Here is a 21,033-nt window from a genome sequence, read left to right on the forward strand (position 1 = left end):
TGCTTGTAATTAGAAATTTATTTGAAAAGTAAATGAGGACCTAGATACATCTTTTTATGGAAAACTTGACTGAGCTTGTTCGTGGTCCAATTATTTGTCCCAGTACAATGACTTCTACATGTTCCGACCCAAATGATCCAAACCATAACACCTAAAAACAAACAAACAAAAACCTTCTTGCAAAGTCTGAATCTTTGATGATGCATATTACTAGTAACATACTAGGTAAAGTTCAAACAATGTATCATTTATTAGTGATATCCGAACCAGCAAATCTTTTCCGCCTTTAGGCCTTGACTCTAGCAGACTCTCCCACTGCATTTTCCATGCGAGCATACCATTCACCAATCCGCGTGTTCTCCACCATATCTTTGCCGGATTTAAGGTGTCGAATGGGCCTCAAAACACCAAATACAGCAAGATCGGCTAAATTAGGATTTGATCCACCTGATCAAAGACAAGATTATCCGATAATTTCTTAGTTCTAATCATAAGGTAAGTCTTAAGTTTATCAAATATGATGTTTCAGATAAGCATACCAAGAAATTGTCTGCCATTGAGAGCATCAACCCATGTTTCTGCAGCTCCATACAAGGATGCACGTTCATCAGTAATATTGTGCCTCTTCTTCAGTTTCTTTGACACAAAATACATAGCAGCAGCTCCGGTATACTTCGCTACCATCCTTTCATACAGACTAAAGTTTCCTACATGTAAGAGAATTCAAGAGATTTAAGCATTTAAGGGAAAGAACTTGGATTGCTTAAAATCAATGGTAAGCCAGCTTTAAGCACAAGCTCCAAAGTGACTTTGGAGGATTGGAATTAACTAAGTTCCAGTCAGAAGGAACCGAATTGAGACTTTTGAGCATTTGTTGCTGTAGGTTTAAGAAAATTCTAGTTACTCAAATCACATATGAGAGTTAGAGGCTTCCAATCGCGAATAACAGCATCAATACTAAACACCACAGATGTACAAATTCACACAAACAACTTACGCTAATTGAGCCAGAGTCTTCCACAAACAGATCTCTTGTGAAAGGTGTTTATAAATAACTGCCGATTTGGGATTTTGGAAACAAAAGAGAAATGAAATCAGTAATGAAGTGGTGCGATATCATACCATGACTGGTGATGTAGTCAAACGACTCGAGAGCCTCTGAAACAGTTCTATATATGTTTGGTGATAAAACATGCACCAAGTGATTATCCACCCACCTACATCGCAACTAATCAGTTATTACCATGCCAAGAACCGCGTGATCCCAACACCAAACAAAATAAAAGTTTCAAAGTGAAATCTAGTCACTGCAAGAGATATCTCTTATTGTATCGAGCCTTAGTACGGTGCAAAAAAAAAAAGGTTTACAAAGTAGAATAGTGAAAGCAAAAACTAACCCGCGCCACTTCATTTCTTCTTCACCATTTAAAACGGGGTTCTCGTTGATCCTTAGGTACAGCTTATCAATTATATCTGTGAACACAAAACAAAACATGGAAACTTAACGATACACAAAGAACTTAATCTGAAATTGGATATGGTTAATAACTACAGCATCCAGCATCAGGAAGATACAAAATGGTAAGGAAATAACAAAATGTCCAAGAACCTGAAGAGTCAACCATCTGTTCGCCGTCGACTTTCAGGATTGGCACCTTCTTGTAATCGGACCAATTAATCTCCTTTTTGCTAATGGGGTTAACCTCCACAACTTTGTACGGAATGTTATAGTAATCCAGGAATGCTGTGATACAGGAAAAATTCAATGGCGGAAACAATCAAATAGCATAAAATCGAAAGCGCAATCCAAAAGCAGACTCCTTTAATTTCCAAAATAAGATCAATTTTGGTGGAATTCCGATTCCCAAATCATACAGTGACCAAATTAGAAAGTGAAAGTTGCAAAATTTCATCTTCAAGAATGAATTCCAGATACTTTACCTCTAACCTTGTTGCAGAAAGGGCAAGCTTCGTACTGGTAGAGCTCGACGTCTTTGGAGAGGAACTTTTCATGGGCGTGCGGCTCCTGAGCCAGATAAGCGGCGGCGTTTGTGGAGAAGCACACGTGCCCTCCGGCACAGGGAGCCGCAGTGGAGGGTCTCGATAGGCCGAAGCGATCGCCGAGTCTCTGTGTGAACCACAGCGGATTGGAATTCGAGCACGTGCTCAACATCGCTGCTTGAACCAGACGGTGCTGAGTTGCGGAGGTGGCTGTGGTGGCGCCGCCCATAGAAACGGCGGCTCTGGTGAGCAAAGCGATTCCGCTAATCCTTCTCATGGTGAACGAATCGGATCACTGTAAAATCGTTCGCAAGTCTCCAACTTCTGGGTTTCGTTGAAATGGAAGAAGCCTGTTGGGGTTTAATCAGGGTTTTGGTGTCGGCAGGTATACGATTCCTAAAAATATTGATTTTTTTTCAGTTGGGTTTAGGAGCCCTTGTTTCCGAAAAAGCCCAAATAAAACAAGTCAAACCCAAAAAGAGACGAAAGCCTAGTAACTAGGTCAAGTGTGAGAATTTCGTCATGGACTTTTAGTTCAAGTGAGATTTTCGTTTTGACGGAAGTTCTAACGGAGTTGACAAAAATGATCATAGATGTACGTTTTGACAAGTCAAGAGACCAGTGGTCATGAATTTTTAGTTAAGAAATGATTACTCTAAGTCGATTAAAATTGAAATACCATTGGTACAGTTTCCTAAAGAAAAGTGACAGTACCTTTGATCATTCGCATTAAATTGCGAAAGCCCTGGGAACCAGATGCCTCACCTGCGCCCTCTTCTTCCGGAAGGGCAGATTTCCTCCCTCCAGAAAGGGCACGAGTTGTGCCTGCACCCAATCAACCTCCTAGTTCAAAGGCAACTGTTGGACTTCCAGGACTTGCTCCACAATGTGACCAAGCTTTGTCCAGTACAACATCAGACGGGATCAAAAGTATTGGTGAAAAGAGTGTTGGGAGAGAAGATTCAGAGTGGAAATCTGACAGAGAATCGACGGTACTGATGACGAAGAATGCCTCTTTGGGACACAGTCACAAATCAGATGCTGGTCTAAAAGGTCAAAAACTGATAGCGAGGTCTCATGTCATACAAGTAGCACGCAGTGGCCGAAAGCACAATTGTTGCCTGAGGGCGCCATATGTGCATTGCCCTACACGGTTCCGTTCTACTGTGTTTCTTCCATCTTTTGTGGCAGCACTAGCGGTTTTAAACTGTACAGTTGTTTGAGCATCAACTAAACACTGATTTATTCGTTCGTTAATTGATTTTATCAATTAATTCATACAAAAAACATCGGTCTATTTTGTATATATATGTATGTGTGTATATGTATGTGTATATATATATATATATATGTATGTATGTATATTTACATGTTTATGAAAGAAATTTCACTCAAAGAATAATGGTCAGGTATAGTCAAGTAGTCCTTTAACTTGTATCGGTGTGGTTTCTCTGCACTAGATGCTGTGTTTGTTGAACTCGATCTGCTGATGCTACCATCATTTGTATCGGACATTGCAGAAACCGAACGCCACCCGACTTCCGGGAATAGGTCGTCGTCTTCATCTCGACAACACATCTCTCTCGACTTGACAGCATGAAGATTAAAACACTCATTTGCGTCCGTCTCTCCCGTTAGTAGCTTCAGTACCTGGCTCGCTTTCGGTCGAAGACGAGGTGACTGGTTTATGCAAAGCCCTGCTGCCATTACCATTCTGCGCATTTGGGCAACATCGTAGTCCCCATTTAACTTTGGATCCAGCAATGATTTAAGATCCATAACGTCTAACAAATTTCTTGCCTGTATCAAAGAACTTTAGATCAGAGGAGAATGCACAAAAAAAAAAGAGTAGAGGATCGGAAGCTATACAAACATTGAATGCTTACCCATTTGACCAAACTCTCTTGTCCTTTCGAAGCCTCATCTACGGGCTTTCGACCGGATAATAGTTCAAGGAGAATCACACCAAAGGCATAAACATCAATCTTGTCACTCACCATCCCATGCATGAAATATTCCGGAGCAATGTACCCAAAAGTCCCCACCACATCACTACTTATCACATAACCAGAATCCGTCGGTCCCCATGTAGCAAGCCCGAAATCAGATAACTGCAAACCAAAATAAACTCGGGATTCAACACAAAAATGTACAATTTTGGAAAGAAAGTGAAACATAAATGTACGGCGGGCAGATCATATATGGATATACCTGCGGCTGAAGCTCGTCGGAGAGAAGAATGTTTGAGGATTTAACATCGCGATGAATGATCGGTTGAGTGCATTCATTGTGCAAGTAAGTTAGAGCCTCTGCAACCGCAACAGCCACATTGAATCTCACTTCCCATGGGAGTATACATCCATCACTGCAATCTGCACTAAGATGAAATGAAATTCGAATTCAGACAAGTGACGAGCACTTCGTTTGAATTTCAAATGACTAGAGCCCGTTTGATAACCACTTCGTTCTAATTTCTTACCGTACAAGTTTCCTTCCAAGCTCCCTCTGGGAAAGAGGTCATATACCAAAATAAGGTTGCCATCTTCCACACATGCACCAAGTAGAGAAGCGATGTGTTTGTGCTGAATTGAAGACGCAAACTTGGTTTCCAAGAAAAAGTCATCCCAAGCTTCCTTGTACGATTTCAGAACCTTGACCGCCACTGATTCACCTCCTTCGAGACATCCTCTGTATACGCTGCTACACCCTCCCTCACCGATAAGATTTTCTGTTCACAAACCAATTGTTTAAATTCTTGCGAGCAAGAAAGCATTTTGAATAAAAGCACTTATGAGCAGTAGTTTTTTCTTACGAAAGTAATCCCAAACGAGCACTTAATATACCTGCAGAGAAGTGACAAGTTGCGCTACTGATTTCTGCATAGCTGAAAAGTCTGCAACCTGCTGAGTTTTCTGCAACAAGAATCTCCAATTCATCGGAAAGCTGTGTTGGTGCTACTGTCAAGCAATTTTCATCACCTTCCTGCGGCTGTGAATTTACCGAAAGAAATCGACGGCTAGGCAGGTCCATCATCACCCACTGTACCACGGACATATTTTCCCTGGATTTAAATTCTCTCATAGGAGTAGTACTCATAGCTTCCGCTGAGGCAGCAGCTATCCGCAAGAGCGGCCAACCCGGCCTCGACAATGGTGATTCATCATCCTCTCTCTCGGAAAACATGTCGAAGCTATCAAGTTTCCGGCGAAGTGGCCAACCAAGAGCTGGTTCTGGCATCTCAGTTTTGAACGGACAAGTGGAGCTCAAAAGCACTTCATCGCAACTGTCTCGGTAATTAGAACCTAATGAGTTTTCGGAAGAACAATGTAGATGATAAAATCAATAGTAGTTAGCCCTTCTTGATCATCATTCAACCTTTCAAACTTCAAAGCTTTGGACTTTTTAAAACCGGTATGCTGATGCTCCATAGAAAATATTATATGCATATGAGACTGTTCAAAACTATATTATATATAATAACATAGAGCCACCAGGACTAATATATTACATAATTTCCACGTTCTACGGTGAATTTGTCACGTTTACCTAATTGAAAAAATAGTGACAATTTTTTAGATTAATTGAAATAGTTAGAATACGAGGAGAGAATGTTTGTTAGTCGACTATTATAATTTAAATTGGTGTAGAGAAGTCTAATAAAAAGAGGTTTTTAATTATTGCAAACGATATAGCACTTAAACATGGTTTGCATCCTAGATTATGTACTCGATGTTTGACAAGGGTTATTTTTGAGTGTTCCATTTGAATTCTAATAGAAGAAGCGGGGGATCAACCGGTGGTGTTGTCACGGTACTTCACATTTTTAAGAGTCAAGAAGACTCACAGAAGCATTTCAACTTTCTCATGACCCTGCAAGAATCTCATTTTTTTGTAGTACGAATGGGGAATTGGCCCAAAAATTGGATAGGGATCAAGACGCAGTCAGACGCCCACGATTGATGAACCTGAAATTCGTTCTCAACCACTAATTCATCCCATGATCGTTCATTAACTTTATCTTGATCTTGATTGCTGAGTTACGTCAAATCTTACAATATTACCAAAATCCAAAAGAAAATACATGGTTAGTTTGCAATTTGTAAATTAAATGTTTTAATTAAGAACAAAACACAAGAGGACAAACAATATATATTACCAAACACAGGGCGATACACGTTGACCCGGACCTTTACATTTGAATATTTGACGGCCAAGTCATTTTTTTCATACAAAAATCTTACCCACCTAACCATAAAACCATATTTTTTTCCATAAAGGAAATTGCCGCCAAATAAAAGATTTGGTACACCTAATGTGACTAATCTTGGATAAGTCCGAGCTACTGCCTTTCGATATTGAAAGAGGTTCCTTTCCTATCTTATTTGTGAGGATATTAGGAATTTTTAAATTATGTTTGTTTATCATGCATTTACAGTAATAAATTATTTTAAATATTTTTATTTAAAATTAAATATAAATAGTACCTGACGAAAATTAGTTGCATAATTTAAGAATTTCAAAATTCTTAGATCAGGAGAAGATCGACCAGGCTACAGTGTTGCCTATACACGTCACCACCCAACATTGTAAATTCGTGAAAATTGTACCATGACTCAGTGTATGATGTGATGGTTGAATTTCCAATCAAGTATTCAACGAAAAAGAATTCACCATTAAAAAATTTTGTTGTAAATTATGTAGTAGCAGAATGCGAACATTGGAAGGTCTAAGTTTTTATATAGAATTAGAGCGGAAACGTGTAAAAAAAAAATTTATTTATTTATTAAGGTATTTGGTCGAACACTTAGTAATTTATTGTCGCCCATATTGCGTACATGTCAACAGATACCGATATATGCCAAAGCAATCTGATAAGTGTTATTGAGAAATTTTGTTGAGTACTCTCGCCGCAACTTGTTGAGTGTTGCTGAGATATACTAGCAGACATTACATCAAATACTTGGTGGGCACAAAAGGGATCATTACTAAACATTCAAAAGATCCTCGAAAAACCTTCACCTGTATATTTCCTAAACCCCGAGTAATTATGAGACAATTTCAATCACAATGTACATCCGCCACCGAAACCATACTTCGATGCTACTAAAAATTCCACAAATTTGTGGCTCATGTACTTTCCATGCATCGTTTTTCCACTTGGGGCCACCATGTTGTAACATTCAAAAGGCGTAAGGGGTTCTTCTTAAGTTCTCAATCTCAATAAAATGGTCCATAATTTAATCAAAGCTACTAGAAAAGTTTAGAACTTTCAAATTAAAAACCCAAAGTGTTCAATAGACATTAACGATGAAGAAGGGTTAGTTATAGTAAAGAGACGAAGAATCCAAGTTTGGAGATAGAGAGTAGATAAGAAAAAAACTTCGGTAAGATGTGGATGAGAGAGGCAAATTTTTTTATTTGGGCATGAAATATGAAACTTTTTTCACTTTTTAGCTTTTGGGATATCGATTGGAGAGGACGAGGCAATGCAAGTCACAACCGTGGCAATATCATGTCACGATCATTGGTTTAAGAGCTCGTAAGCACATTTCGTTACAAAAACGATTATAGGGGTAAGTTTTGCCTATTTGACACCTATATGTTGTCGAATTTTGCCTCAACTAATAAACAGTCTGTATACTTTCAATTTTATCCACAAGGGATAAATTAAAAATGCTAGAAAAGAGAGAGATTAATAGATAACTCAACGACGGTGTTCGACAAAAAAAAACTTAAAATTATAATGGACTTGTAACTATTGTCCCGTAATTTAGATTTCAAAATTCAGATTTCATTAAACAATTTGCAATTTTCAAGTCAATTAATCCATCTATTTTACATAAATAATATTTTACTTTAAACTACTGAAAAGGAGATTCAAGTGGTAAGGAGTTTGTTCCTTACACACTAACAAAATCAATTATTTGTATTATGACACTTGATTATTAGACTTTATTCCTTACACACTAACAAAATTCTCAATTTGTTGACGTTGCATACACAATTTAAGTGGAAAGGAGTTTGTTCCCCTTAAACAAGATCTTGAGTTCAAACCTTGTGAATAAAGATGCCAGCTTTAGAAGAGTTTACTCCACCCCCGGACGCCTCGAATAAGCTCCGATCCGGCTCGAGGGATTAGTCCCCCCTTCCCCCTGGATTCATCCAAAAAAATTTTGAAACCAAAACAAGATTTTTATTCTTATTTTTTGAATTTGAACCAAAAAAAGGAAAAAAGCAAAAAGTAAAAAGATAAGCAGATAAGGGAACCTAGGGAGGTGTGCCAGCTGGCAAAAGCTTGGCTTGGCTAATGGCTAGGTCAGCCAGCAGCGCTTCCACCACGGTTTTGACTTTTTGACTCCCCTCGTCCTCCCTCTTTCAAATTTCAATTTCTTCTCACTCCCACTCCCACTCCCACTCCCATTCCCACACCCTCTCCCTCTTTCCGAATTAGGGTTTCTGCTAGCAAGATGGCGTCTTGGTGACCTCAGAAGGAAGTAGAAGCGACGGAAAAGGAGATATTTTCGGGCGGAGATCTGCTGCTTCGATCTCTAGGTGGAAACATTGAAAATTGGAAACTGAAATGAGCGCCTCCAGGTTCATAAAGTGCGTGACGGTCGGCGACGGCGCCGTCGGCAAAACCTGCATGCTGATTTCCTACACCAGCAACACCTTTCCCACGGTCAGTCCCATTTTCGTAATTTCACCGCCTTCCTTGCTCCCATTCCAGTACAATTGCATGCTCGTCTGCTTCAGTTCTTGCTTCTTAGTTCTTCCACGGCAATTTCCCGGATTTTGTCTTATATGCTTAGCTGCTAGCATAATCATACACAAAGGTCTAACATTGATTATATTTCGCTAAAGTTCAAACCTTGATTTAGTTAGCTGCACTGTTGTAAAAATCCATGCTGTCGGCCACCATCTTGATTAATGTCCAGGTATTTGAAAATTAAGAAATCACGTTTAGTCCTGCTGAGGCGTCCGTTTAGACCCGTCTAGCCTGTCCAGACCTATCTAGACACTTGCCTAGGTTGCTACTCACTTAAACAGAAAATAGATAATTTTTATTTTGTATTTTATGGTTTTTTTTCAATAAATTGTAAGAGATTTGTTGTAGACTTAAACGAACACACAATATATGCTTGTTTACTATGTTTTCACCATGTTTCAATACTTTACAATATATACGTTATTCTATTTTGTAGTTTACGATGAAATTGTTTATATTTTAAGTATAAACTGACATTATTTATATGAAATATAATAGATTTACATAAATCCACCTAGGCACCGGTTTAGGCCCCGCCTAGGCGCTAGGCGCCAGCCTGCCGCCCGAATGGCGCCTAGCGTCTTTTAAAACCTTGGTTAGCTGAAGAACAACATTAATTTTTCCGAAGATGATTCTAAGTATGCTTAATTGTTGTTAAATCTCTGTTGCTCCACATTATGATGCATTGGTGTCTGTATTGTGTTTCATTAGCCGAAGGATTCGTTTCTTTTGAAGTTGTTATCGTGCTAATTCATGTAGTTGAACTTGGATTTTCGTATAATTGACTAAGAGTGTGGTTGTAATCGAAAAACAGGACTATGTACCGACTGTTTTCGACAATTTCAGTGCAAATGTTGTTGTGGATGGGAGTACTGTCAACCTGGCTCTATGGGATACAGCTGGTGATTTTACCCCTCACGCCCCTGTTATATATGCGATTTCGTTTCATTTTGTTTTTGTTTTTCCCTGTATTTTGGGAGTTTTAATAACTGTTTTCTAACAGGGCAGGAGGATTACAATAGATTAAGACCATTGAGCTATCGAGGGGCGGACGTTTTTATCCTTGCTTTCTCTCTCATAAGCAAAGCCAGCTACGAAAACGTTGCAAAAAAGGTTCCAAATCTTCTTTACAATCCTGTTTACTTTCTTAGTATCTATGTTTGCAATAATTTCAATACACAATGTTTGGTGTGTGTATGAGTTGTTTGATTTTGTTTTCCGTTTCAGTGGATTCCTGAACTGCGCCATTATGCACCTGGTGTTCCAATAATTCTGGTTGGAACAAAGCTCGGTAAGATCTTTTTTCTAAACCCCCTTTGTAATGTATGTTTGTGCTGGTGTCTGATCTAATGCTTTAGAGTCCCTGTAATTTTTGGGACTATTGATGTTTAAACTTCCCATTTCTTCCATGTAGGATCCGTGTCACGGTTCAGTTACTTCTAAATTTCTTTGAGCCTGCATTGAATACTAGCTCTTAGTTTTGATATTGTCTTCAATACCGGACTGTTTTAAGATTGATGTTTTGGATACTTAGTCGTTTAGCAATTATCACTTTTATTCCTGTTCATGAGTCAACATTTCTTATCATTATCTGGAGCGTTATTGTTATCACTTATTACTACAGAATTTTCTTACTCGTTTGATGAACGAGGTGCTCAATTTTATGATTTTCATTTGCAGATCTTCGGGATGATAAACAATTTTGTATAGACCATTCTGGTGCAGTTCCCATTACTACTGATCAGGTAAGGCTACTGCTTCACCTCTAAACCTAAATAATATCTTTCTAAGTTGGTCTACTGACCTTTGATTTTCTTTTTGGCCTAAAGGGAGAGGAAATGAAGAAACTGATTGGAGCGCCTGCATACATTGAGTGTAGCTCGAAAACACAACAGGTATGAAGGCTTTTTTGTCTTCCCTCTCGCCAAATTTGTCATATGTCTTCACCCGTCGTTGTTGACATGATTCCTTGAAAATTTTAATTGCAGAATGTGAAAGCTGTTTTTGATGTGGCCATTAAGGTGGTGCTTCAGCCACCGAAGCAAAAGAAGAAGAGAAAGGGGCAAAGGGCTTGCTTCATATTGTGAAGGAACAAGTAGATTTATGAGCTGATTTGCTGACTGCCGACCTTTCTTCACCGCTACCTCCTCTGTACTCGAAGTCCTTGCGGAAGCAGCAAACCGTGGTGTATGTATAGTATGTACTGACATTTTATGGATTCATGTGATAGCTTTAGATGGTTTGTTTAAGACTTATGTTCATGTATTTAAGTGACAGTTAGCTTTGCTAACACATGCATTTCTCCGTCTTTCTCATATATTGCATCGAACTCTTTCTGGATAATGTCTGTATAACATAGTTCACAGTTCAATACCATATTATACAGAAGCTTCAAAAGAGAAAAGCATACAATAGCGGTCTTTATTAGTACATCCCTCGAAAAAATTATGCAGTTTGTAATCGAAAAAATTCATAGGAAGTTTATCATATAATGCCTTTGAATTAATCAGTCGCTTGTGTCTTTTGTTGCTGTAGACTAACTAATTGTTTGTAGAGACTACCAGGTCTTCCAATCAGCTGCTCGTGGCTTCCCATTTCAGCCACCCTACCATTTTGTAGCAGGGCGATACGGTTGGCATCACGAATAGTTGACAACCGGTGTGCTACCAAGATCGTCGTTCGGCCCTCCATTAGCTTATCAAGAGCCTCTTGGACCAGCTTCTCAGACTCTGTGTCCAATGCACTTGTTGCTTCGTCCAGAAGAAGAATCGACGGATCTTTCAGTATTGCTCTGGCAATTGCCACCCTCTGTTTCTGCCCTCCCGATAACTGCACCCCTTTCTCTCCCACTTGCGTTTTGTACCCTTCAGGCATTCGACTTATGAAACCGTGTGCATTCGCTGCTTTCGCCGCTGTCACTACCTCTACTTCCGATGCTTCCTCGTGCCCATACTTTATGTTCTCATAAATTGTTGTGCAGAACAATGCCGGCTCTTGCTGAACTAGACTTATTCTCTTCCTCAACGATTTCAAGTTCATACTTCTGATATCGTATCCATCAATTAGAACCGTACCAGAAACGGGGTCATAAAATCTCATTACCAGTGCAATCACCGTACTCTTCCCAGAACCACTTGGCCCGACTACTGCAAGGCTCTTTCCTGCTGAAACCCGTAAATTCAAATGGTCGAAAATGGTGATATCCGGCCTTGCAGGGTACCAGAAACTCACATTCCTGAACTCTATATCTCCTTTGACATTAGCAACAACATTTGATCTGGGATCATTACGATGTATGGCCGTTTCTCGCTTTAGGATACTGAAAATTGGGCCGAGCACTTGCGATCCCTTCATAATTTCTGGTGTGAGAGCTAGGGTTTCTGCAATACTCAGTGACGTGACTATTAAGACCATGAAGGACTTGATGATGTCTCCGAAATTCGAGTCTTTATCCTTGATTAGTACTGATGCATACCAAAGGCCAAGCGCATAAGAACAGAACGCGAAAAACTGCGATAAACCGTAGCAGAAACCTGATATGTGGCCTCTTAGAACTGCTTGCTTGTTTGGCTTGTTTAGTTCCAAGGAAAACTGGAGCGATATCCGTTCTTCGCAACCAAATGCAGCAACAGTACGTATGTTGGCAATCGCTTCGCGTGCCACGGAAGTTGCTTTTGAGTAGGCATGGTTGTAGTCCCCTCCGAATCCCTTCAGAAACAGTTGCTGCGCATACAGATCAAGAAAACCAAACATACGTTGGATTCAGGATAAAAACAATTGAAACATAAACAATATGCAGCTTTTAACAATGTCGTGGTTGTTTTTATTCTGACCTCAGTTATGGAAGCTCCGATAAGTAGAGGGAGGGAGGCACTCACGACAGCTGCAATACGCCAACTTAAGGTGAAAGCAATAGCGAAAGCAGTCACTGCGAGTGCGAGATTCTGCACGATTGTTGATAGACGGTCAGCTAGAGCGCTTCGCACTAATGTTGCATTTGCTGCTAAAGTTGATGTCAGTGCTCCGGTGTTATTCTCATCCAAATCAAACCAACCAACTTCGTTTGAAAGGATAGCTGCAGTCGAAACAAGAACGAGTTCTCAGATTTGATTGATTTTGTAATGTGCATTACATGAGAAATGAAAACATGAATTGATCTTTGAGGTCGAGAAGAACCTTTGAACATTAATAAGCGAACGCGAGTTGTGAGCCGCTCCCCCATCAATGTATAAAAGTAGTGCTGCAGGAGATATATTGGGACAGTAAGAGCAGCCAAGCCAACAAATATGAGAGCTATCCTATCAACATCATGTTTGATTTGAGAGCCACTAGGAGCGTAAAACGCTGTCAAGACGTGAGTTATTCCAAGGGCGAAAAGAGGAGCTTCCATGCCGGCCAGAACTGCACCAAGTGACCCGAGTATTGCATAAGGCCACTCGGGCGCATTTAGTTTCACTAATTCCCACACTGATGCAGTAGGAGCAGAGCTGTTTTGATCACTTGGCTTCTGCTGTTTGGTTGTGGTTGCCTTGTCCTCCTGCGGATAGTTACTCGTGGTATCGCGAAAGCTGGATTCTCTCGAAGAATGTCCAGATACTAAGCCAGAATCTTTAACATGTTCCAGTACCTGCAAGCTCACCAGATTTGCATACTCCCCTTTCTTGGACATCAAGTCTGAATGGTTGCCACTCTCAGCAACCTGACCGTTCTTCAAGACAACGATTGTGTCCACATCCCGGATAGTGGACAACCGATGAGCAACGATGACTGTAGTTCGATGCAACATGATTTTCTCGAGTGCCTGCTGAACGATTAGTTCTGATTCTGCATCAAGAGCGCTTGTGGCCTCATCTAAAAGTAGTATTTTTGGGTTTCGCAGCACTGCTCTTGCAATAGCTATGCGCTGCTTTTGCCCTCCGGAAAGCTGAGTTCCTCCTTCTCCTGCCTGAGTGTTGTAGCCATCAGGCAATCCTTCAATGAAAGAATGTGCATTTGCAGCTTTAGCAGCTTCCATGATCTGATCCATGTCTGCGTCTTCTTTACCGTACAAAATGTTGCCGGCTATAGTAGTCGCAAACAATGCCGGTTCTTGACTTACCAATCCCATCTGTTCTCGTAACCATTTCAGTCGGAGAGTTCCGAGTTCATGTCCATCCAACAGTATTTTACCTGACAAAAAGTGGTTTATGATTTAGACCTCAAAACAAAAAACGAAATGGTTATTAGACAGGACCCGAAATAATATATACCTGAAACGGGGTTGTAGAATCGCTGAATCATGGATATAACAGTGCTCTTTCCTGAACCACTAGGACCAACAACTGCAAATGTCTTGCCAGCTCCAATCGAAAAGCTCAAATTCTCAAACACCATGTTTGGTCGTGAAGAATAGGCGAAACCAACCTCACAGAAGTCAATCTGCCCAGATACTTTCGGCAACACTATTCCATTGTCCGATACCTTAGAGGAATTGGAATCCGAATCAATCATCGTCATGATATTACCAGCAGCAGCTCTACCCTTTGCAATTGCAGCAAGGTTTGGAGCAGCTTGGCCGAGAGCACTACACAAGAAAAAGGTCTGCTTTTAATCACGAAAGGGGAAATAGTAAATGCGCACATAATTTGGAGTGGACTTACAATCCACTGAAGATGACATTGAGGATAGTTGTGAATGCTTTCCCTCCGTTCGTGTCGTGATGCCTTACAAGTATGCCGGCGTACCACAGAAGCAATGCCCAAGCGCAAAACAACAGCCCATATGTAAACCCTACGCCAACTCCCTTCGCAACACCGCTCTTCTTTCCCAGCTTGAGGGCCTTGTTCAGTGAGGTTGAGTATGCTTCAATGGCTCTGTCCTCTCCCCCGAATGAGTACACAGTACGAATCTGTGAAATAACCTGGTACATGCAAAATGTGAGACCAAAATAGGCTACATTAGCGGCAAGATTTGTAAGATAACGAGAAATACCGAGAACAGTGTACCTCTTCAGCAACCTTGCCGGCTTCTGCATAAGCAGCCTCACCCTTTTCGGATAAGGTAGACATGATTATAGTATAAGCTCCACCTGCAATAGCTATGAACGGAACCACAGCCAACGTCAGAAGCGTAAGCTGCCATACTGATGTAAACCCGATGGCAAATCCGATAAGGAACTGCGAAAGGTAGCGCAACGCATGGCCGGTCTGCATTCAGAAGATACAAGGAACAATGTTACATTACGCTACTCTAAGTACGCTCTTCGAGAGATTTCACAACGGTTTTGGTTGCGGATTACCTTGTCACCTATTGCATCTTGCACTAGAATTGCATCACTTGAAATGTGGAAAATAATGTTAGTGTCTCTGGCTTCAGTGTCGAAAAAATTTATGTCCTTGTTTAGAACTGACTGGAGGTACTTCATTCGCAAACGCGCTGTCTGCCTCTCCCCCGTTCGTGTCCAGAATGCTACACCTGAAAATTAAAGCGTCAGCAAGGATACTCATACTTAATCAACTTGGCTACGCTCATGTCTGCTGCTACTGATGCTCGTATAACTAATTCGAGAAGTGAAGTTTCCGAAACGTACCAATCCATGCTGATGCGAAGAGAACGAGTCCAAGATATACCAAGTACAAAGCATACTGCAAATGAAAGAAAAGAGTAACCTCACATACATATCTCGAAACTGAACATCATCGCACAAAAAGGATTGCAAAAACCTAGTCTGAAACGTTTGATCTTACCTCGGAAACCCGGGCAGACTGTTGCTGCGGATTCTTTGCCAGATGCCCTAACGAATCGATCATACGACCAAAAACAACAAAGAACACAGGAAGCACACCACCATGGATACAAGCCCCAACACTTCCCAAAAACATTAACAAATAGTCCGCCTTATCGGCAGCAGCGAAAAGTCCGATGAGCGACACGCTGCGCTGCTTGCTCGGGTTCGTTTGTTTGTCCATTTTCCGAAGCGGGTTTCCGTCCGAAAACTTGTCGGAGGAAAGCTCTACTTCCTCCATTGTTGAATGCCGACAGACAAAGTGAAGTTTGCTGATTGCGGAGAGGGAGAAAGGTGTTTATTTCCCGCCAATTAATGCAGAAGCTATATAACTAGTTGGCGTCTCAACAAACAAATCGGCTCTCTTACTGCATTTTCTCGGAAACTTTTATTGCCGTATTTGTAGCTTTCAATTTGAGCCGTTGGATAAAGAAAGCAATTAATTCAATAAATAAAAAGATTTAGTTACTGGAAAAAAGGAAGGAAAAGTATAAATTTAAATTATAGTAAAGTGGTGGTTGCACTTGAATTTGGAGGCAGATTGTCTGCCTCCTAAGTGGTGGTTGCACTTGAATTTGGAGGCAGATTGTTTGCCTTCTTGTTTGGGTGCTCTTCCCATCTCCTTCTATTTTGTGCAGTCATGGTTAAGTCACGTCAACATTTTATAACGTGGCTTAACTGTGACCATACAAATAGGAAAGGATGAGAATGACACTCAAACAGAAGGGCAGACAATCTGCCTCCCTTGAATTTTCATGGATTTGAGCAGCAAGGAGTCGGATATCAATCACATCATCTTTCTACATCAGTATGTGGAACTCGTTTATATAACGATGACATTCACAACTCCACATATTTAGTTTGATAGGTTTTTACTTTTAGTTTTTAAGCAAATAATGACTTCTCAAATTTTGGATTTTAGATTTCGAATACTCGTTTGGGTTTAGGACTCTTTAAAAAATGAAGTCAAAATCAACTTAAAAAATAGTTTATTTCTTAAAAACGTCAAAAGTGTATTTTAGAGTTGATAAAGTCAAAACCACTTCTTTCTCTCTCGGAACTGGATCCCCAAAAACTGAGCAGCCTGAGAAATCAATTAGGGCCATTGAAATTTAATCAAACAGCTACAATTATTATAACTTCTAAAGGGACCCCTATTTGTAGCCATTGGTTTAAATTTCAACGGCCCAACATCATTGCTTAGGCTGCTCAGTTTTTGGAGATCCAGAAAGGATCCAGTTCCTTCTCTCTCGGTCTCCCTTATTTCTTTTACATACTCTTTCTCTCTCCTCCTATGCTCTCTCTTTCTCCCTCTTAGAAGTTCCAACTCCACCAAGGAGCTGCTGTAGCTGAGTTTTTTTTTCTCTTTAAAAACAATTATAACTCTTGTTTGTACCATACTTGACCAATTCCGAAACTACTGAGCATCGGTCAACGTTATACCGTCAAGGACCCAGAAGAGTTTCCCTCCAACCAGGATGCCAATCACAGCGCGACACATGTCGACATCAGAAGCTAATCATAACGTGACACATGTCAACACCAGAAACCAATCATAACACGATACGTGTCAATGTCATAATGAAACTAGAAACTCTCTTCTATAAATAGAGATCATTCTCTCACAATATTTTCTAATGTCATTTGTAATAAATCATTCACTAGTACTCACAAAATGAGAGCTTGAACCTATGTACTTGTGTAAACCCTTCACAATTAATGAGAACTTTTCTACTTCGTGGACGTAGCCAATTTGGGTGAACCACGTACATCTTGTGTTTGTTTCCCTGTCTCTATCCATTTACATAATTATCCACACTAGTGACCAGAGCAATCTAGCAAAAGTCACGAACTTAACATTTTATGTTGTACCAAAGTCCTCGCTGATTTTGTGCATCAACAACTCTCATACAACAACAAAGCATTTTCCCACTAAATGAAGTCGGTTGTATGAATTATAGAACACAATTACATTCGGTTATGTGTCACGTCTTTCATTAGATCCAAGTACTCCACGTCTTTTCTTAGAGTCTCTTCCAAAATCTTCATGGGTCTTCCTCTACCCATTCGGCCCTGAATCTCTGTCTCGTAACGTATCTTCCAACTACAGCGTTAGTAGGCATTCGTTTCACATGTCCAAATCACCGTAACTGATTTTCTCTCATATTTCCTTCAATTTCGGCTACTCCTAGTTTACTTCGAATATCCTTATTCCTAATCTTATCATTTCTCAAGTGCCCACACATCCAATGAAGCATTTTCATCTCCACTACACTTATTTTATGTACGTGTTGATACTTCATTGGCCAACATTTTGTGCCATAAAACATTGTTGGCCTTATTGTCGTCCTATAAAATTTTCCCTTGAACTTTGGCATATGATGGTCGCACAACACACCCGATGCACTCTTCCACTTCATTCATCCAGCTTGTATTCTATAGTTGAGGTTTCCATCCATCTCTCTATTCTTTTGCAATATATATCCTAGGTAGCGAAATCGGTCGCTTTTTGGTACTTCCTGATCTCCAATCCTTACCCATAACTCATTTGAGCCTCTGTTCGCACTAAACTTGCACTCCATATACTCTGTCTTTGACCAACTTAGGCGAAGACCTTTAGATTCCAACACTTCTCTAGAAACAATTATAAATCTCATACCAACAAAATTTTGAGTTAAAAAAAAAAGTTTTTAAGTGAGATTCTTAAGAAATGTTTTGAGAAATAATAATAAGGGAGTTTTAATGAAAATGACTTAGACCAAGACTATTTTAATAAAAAAACACACCCAATAGTTATCTTTAGTCAAAAAACACCTCAAAAGTAACCATAAAGACATTGGCCTCCAATTCTACATGGCTTGATTACAGAGCCCAACAATAACAAAAATAAGTTTTCAAAATTACCCCAACATAAAGAAGACTTGACTTTAGTGCAGGTTCTTTAAAGAGTGAGATCCCCATTTTAGCCACAAAATGGAGATGATGCGCTCATCCATTCTGAGATCATGCGGCTGGATTTAACGTGCCTTTTGTTTTTTTTTGTTTTTCTTTCAACGGGAGAAATAATGGCAGAAGAACAAGGGGGCGCAAGTTTGAAACCTTTTGTTTTCTAGGTTTTTCTTCCTTCATTCTTGGTGCATATATCAATCTTTGAATTTCCTTGTCCAAATTAGATTCAGATTTGGAGAATAACCTGACTTTGAGAAGAAAAAAAAAAACCCAAATTATTGAATCTAATCTCCAAAACTAGAATTAAAAAGAAACGAACAAGAAAAGAGCTGTGCAATTGAATCAAAGAAGAGGATGCTCAAACTGAATCCAGTTTCCATGGAACTGGAAGAAACCAAAAGCCCCAATTCCTTGCACCCATTTCTCCTTAAAACTAGAAAGAAAAATAAATCTGTACCCTTGATAGACCACCACCTAACTACCATCCACCCTCCCCAATTACAAAAATTTGGACAATAAAAGGAAAATAGAAAAAGCAGACAAGAAAGAGACAGAAAAGTGACTTCAACCATGGCTTTCAACTTTCATTTTTGATGTGTCATCATCCATTGCTTTTAACCTTTCATCTTCTAGAAATAGTGTGCGTTATATTTTGTTGTATTTATAAGAATAGTGTTTATTTTGTTCCCTTTCAGAAATAGTGTAAGTTATTTTAGTTCAGTTTCAGAAATAATATGGGTTATTTTGGTTCAGTTTTAGAAATAGTGTGAGTTATTTCTAGTTCCAGAAATAGTATGAGTTATTTTGGTTTAGTTTCATAAATAGTGTGAGTTATTTTGTTCTAGTTCCAAAAATAGTATAGGTTATTTTGGTTCCAGAAATAGTGTGGATTATTTTATTGTAGGTTTAGAAATAGTGTGAGTTATTTGGAAGTAGTTCGAGAAATATTATGAGTCATATTTGTTCAATTTCAGAAATACTGTGAGTTATTTTGTAGTAGTTATAGAAATAGCGTGAGTCATATTGATTCAATTTCAGAAATAGTGTGATTATTTTGCTATAGTTTCAGAAATAATGTTCATTTTGTTACAATCCAGAAATAGTGTAAGTTATTTTGATTTATTCCATAAATAGTGTGGCTTATTTTGTTGTAGTTTCATAAATAATATGGGTTATTTTGCAGTAGTTCCAAAAATAGTGTAAGTTATTTTAGTTTAGTTTTGAGAAGTTCCATAAATAATACAAGATTACCTCCATAAAATCACAAACAAGAATATGTAATCACACGTTTGGACTCATGTTCAACAAATACTTTATAAATATTCAATTTTATTTATTTTTATTTGGGTAAATCGCCAAAATAGTCCCTGAGATTTGTATAACTCATCACTTTGGTCCCTGAGATTCCAAATCGATAAAAGTGGTCCCTGAGATTGTTCACCATCCGTCATTTTGGTCATTTCGTTAAAAACTCCGCTAAGTGTCCCAGAGCTTTGGCCAGAAGTTTGGGCAATTTTCAAAGCTTCGTAACTCAATCGTTTCTTAACCAAATTCGACTTATAATATATCAAAATGAAGATAGGAAAGTGTAGAATAAGATTATACCTATTTCAAAGCCCAATGGTTGCCAGAGATTGCTGAAAAATAGCCTCAAAGTTGATTGGTCCGAGTGAAAACTTGAAAACTCGCCGGAAACTGGGTAAACTTTAAACGTTCATAACTTCTTCAATACTCAACGAAATCAAGTGATTCAAAAACGAAAATCATAATTCTCGACGAGACAAAGAGAATGGTACCTTTTTAAATGGCTAACTCGCCATGGTTTGGCCAAAAAAGGTCTCGAAAGTGGCTAACTCGAGACCAAGATAGCCATTTTCGAGCCATTTTTCAACCAAACCACGGCGCGTTAGCCGTAAAAAAAAAAAAAGGTACCATTCTCTTTTTCTCATCGAGAAGTATGATTTTCGTTTTTGAATCACTTGATTTTGTTGAGTATTGAAGAAGTTATGAACATTTAAAGTTTACCCAGTTTCCGGCGAGTTTTTAAGTTTTCACTCAAACCAGTCAACTTTGACACTATTTTCCGGCAATATCTAGCAACCATTGGGCTTCAAAATAGGTATAATCTTATTCTACACTTTCCTATCTTCATTTTGATATATTATGGGTCGAATTTTGTTAAGAAACGATTGAGTTACGAAGTTTTGAAAATTGCCCAAACTTCCTGACAAGAGCTCCGGGATACTTAACGGATTTTTAACGGAATGACCAAAATGATAGATGGTGGACAATCTCAAGGACCAAAGTGATGAGTTATGCAAATCTCAAGAACCATTTTGGCGATTTACCCTTTTTGTTTTTTAATTTTATATTGGAGCAAGGACATGAGAACCCCATTTGAAATGGTGACTTCTCTCCGTGAGAACTGAATTGGGATGTCCCAATCTAAATTTATTATTGAGTAGGTTTGTGTTGGGCTCTTGCTTTTAGCCCTGTTTTTCAACCAATAAAAATGGTGACTTCTTTCCTCCCCTCTCTCTCAACCTCTGTGTGC

At 39.3% G+C, this 21,033-nt stretch overlaps 4 protein-coding genes across 4 annotated transcripts; 1 reads left to right on the top strand and 3 right to left on the bottom strand.

Moving 5' to 3' along the window:
- Window positions 1–2,637, bottom strand: LOC103428590 (uncharacterized). Its single transcript, XM_008366705.4, has 6 exons — window positions 1,942–2,637; window positions 1,610–1,744; window positions 1,398–1,473; window positions 1,123–1,217; window positions 540–707; window positions 1–447 (listed from the first exon to the last, which is right to left on the bottom strand). The coding sequence occupies exons 1-6, from the start codon at window positions 2,276–2,278 to the stop codon at window positions 287–289; spliced, it is 972 nt and encodes a 323-aa protein (XP_008364927.3). The 5' UTR covers window positions 2,279–2,637; the 3' UTR covers window positions 1–286.
- A 698-nt stretch (window positions 2,638–3,335) lies between these two features.
- Window positions 3,336–5,365, bottom strand: LOC103428611 (protein kinase STUNTED-like). The gene is made up of 5 exons (XM_008366727.4): window positions 4,845–5,365; window positions 4,481–4,729; window positions 4,213–4,373; window positions 3,888–4,112; window positions 3,336–3,801 (listed from the first exon to the last, which is right to left on the bottom strand). Exons 1-5 carry the CDS (start codon window positions 5,236–5,238, stop codon window positions 3,367–3,369), a joined length of 1,464 nt encoding a protein of 487 aa, XP_008364949.3. The 5' UTR covers window positions 5,239–5,365; the 3' UTR covers window positions 3,336–3,366.
- A 2,922-nt stretch (window positions 5,366–8,287) lies between these two features.
- On the top strand, window positions 8,288–11,171 carry LOC103410421 (rac-like GTP-binding protein ARAC5). The gene is made up of 7 exons (XM_008349124.4): window positions 8,288–8,680; window positions 9,582–9,669; window positions 9,771–9,880; window positions 9,995–10,058; window positions 10,448–10,512; window positions 10,597–10,662; window positions 10,756–11,171. The coding sequence occupies exons 1-7, from the start codon at window positions 8,582–8,584 to the stop codon at window positions 10,852–10,854; spliced, it is 591 nt and encodes a 196-aa protein (XP_008347346.1). The 5' UTR covers window positions 8,288–8,581; the 3' UTR covers window positions 10,855–11,171.
- On the bottom strand, window positions 11,050–15,832 carry LOC114826412 (ABC transporter B family member 13-like). The gene is made up of 9 exons (XM_029106551.2): window positions 15,493–15,832; window positions 15,336–15,390; window positions 15,045–15,220; window positions 14,752–14,952; window positions 14,407–14,666; window positions 14,017–14,330; window positions 12,944–13,936; window positions 12,601–12,842; window positions 11,050–12,490 (listed from the first exon to the last, which is right to left on the bottom strand). The coding sequence occupies exons 1-9, from the start codon at window positions 15,769–15,771 to the stop codon at window positions 11,270–11,272; spliced, it is 3,741 nt and encodes a 1,246-aa protein (XP_028962384.1). The 5' UTR covers window positions 15,772–15,832; the 3' UTR covers window positions 11,050–11,269.
- Between the last annotated feature and the right edge of the window lie 5,201 nt (window positions 15,833–21,033).

The sequence above is a fragment of the Malus domestica genome, chromosome 08 (genome assembly GCF_042453785.1).
Source record: "Malus domestica chromosome 08, GDT2T_hap1".
In the NCBI taxonomy this organism is placed as follows: Eukaryota; Viridiplantae; Streptophyta; class Magnoliopsida; order Rosales; family Rosaceae; genus Malus; species Malus domestica.

Bases quoted from the DNA above. Each gene is read 5' to 3' on its own strand.
- LOC103428590 (XM_008366705.4), bottom strand. From the start codon at position 2,278: ATGAGAAGGATTAGCGGAATCGCTTTGCTCACCAGAGCCGCCGTTTCT. The intron at 1,745-1,941 runs GTAAAGTATCTG...CCTGTATCACAG, and splicing joins TTTCTGCAACAAGGTTAGAG to CATTCCTGGATTACTATAAC. The intron at 708-1,122 runs GTATGATATCGC...TCTTACATGTAG, and splicing joins TGACTACATCACCAGTCATG to GAAACTTTAGTCTGTATGAA.
- LOC103428611 (XM_008366727.4), bottom strand. From the start codon at position 5,238: ATGCCAGAACCAGCTCTTGGTTGGCCACTTCGCCGGAAACTTGATAGC. The intron at 4,374-4,480 runs GTAAGAAATTAG...ATCTTAGTGCAG, and splicing joins CTTGGAAGGAAACTTGTACG to ATTGCAGTGATGGATGTATA. The intron at 4,113-4,212 runs GTATATCCATAT...TTTGGTTTGCAG, and splicing joins CCGACGAGCTTCAGCCGCAG to TTATCTGATTTCGGGCTTGC.
- LOC114826412 (XM_029106551.2), bottom strand. From the start codon at position 15,771: ATGGAGGAAGTAGAGCTTTCCTCCGACAAGTTTTCGGACGGAAACCCG. The intron at 14,667-14,751 runs GTACACTGTTCT...TGCATGTACCAG, and splicing joins CCGGCAAGGTTGCTGAAGAG to GTTATTTCACAGATTCGTAC. The intron at 12,491-12,600 runs GTCAGAATAAAA...CTGTATGCGCAG, and splicing joins TCGGAGCTTCCATAACTGAG to CAACTGTTTCTGAAGGGATT.
- LOC103410421 (XM_008349124.4), top strand. From the start codon at position 8,582: ATGAGCGCCTCCAGGTTCATAAAGTGCGTGACGGTCGGCGACGGCGCC. The intron at 8,681-9,581 runs GTCAGTCCCATT...ATCGAAAAACAG, and splicing joins CCAGCAACACCTTTCCCACG to GACTATGTACCGACTGTTTT. The intron at 10,663-10,755 runs GTATGAAGGCTT...TTTTAATTGCAG, and splicing joins GTAGCTCGAAAACACAACAG to AATGTGAAAGCTGTTTTTGA.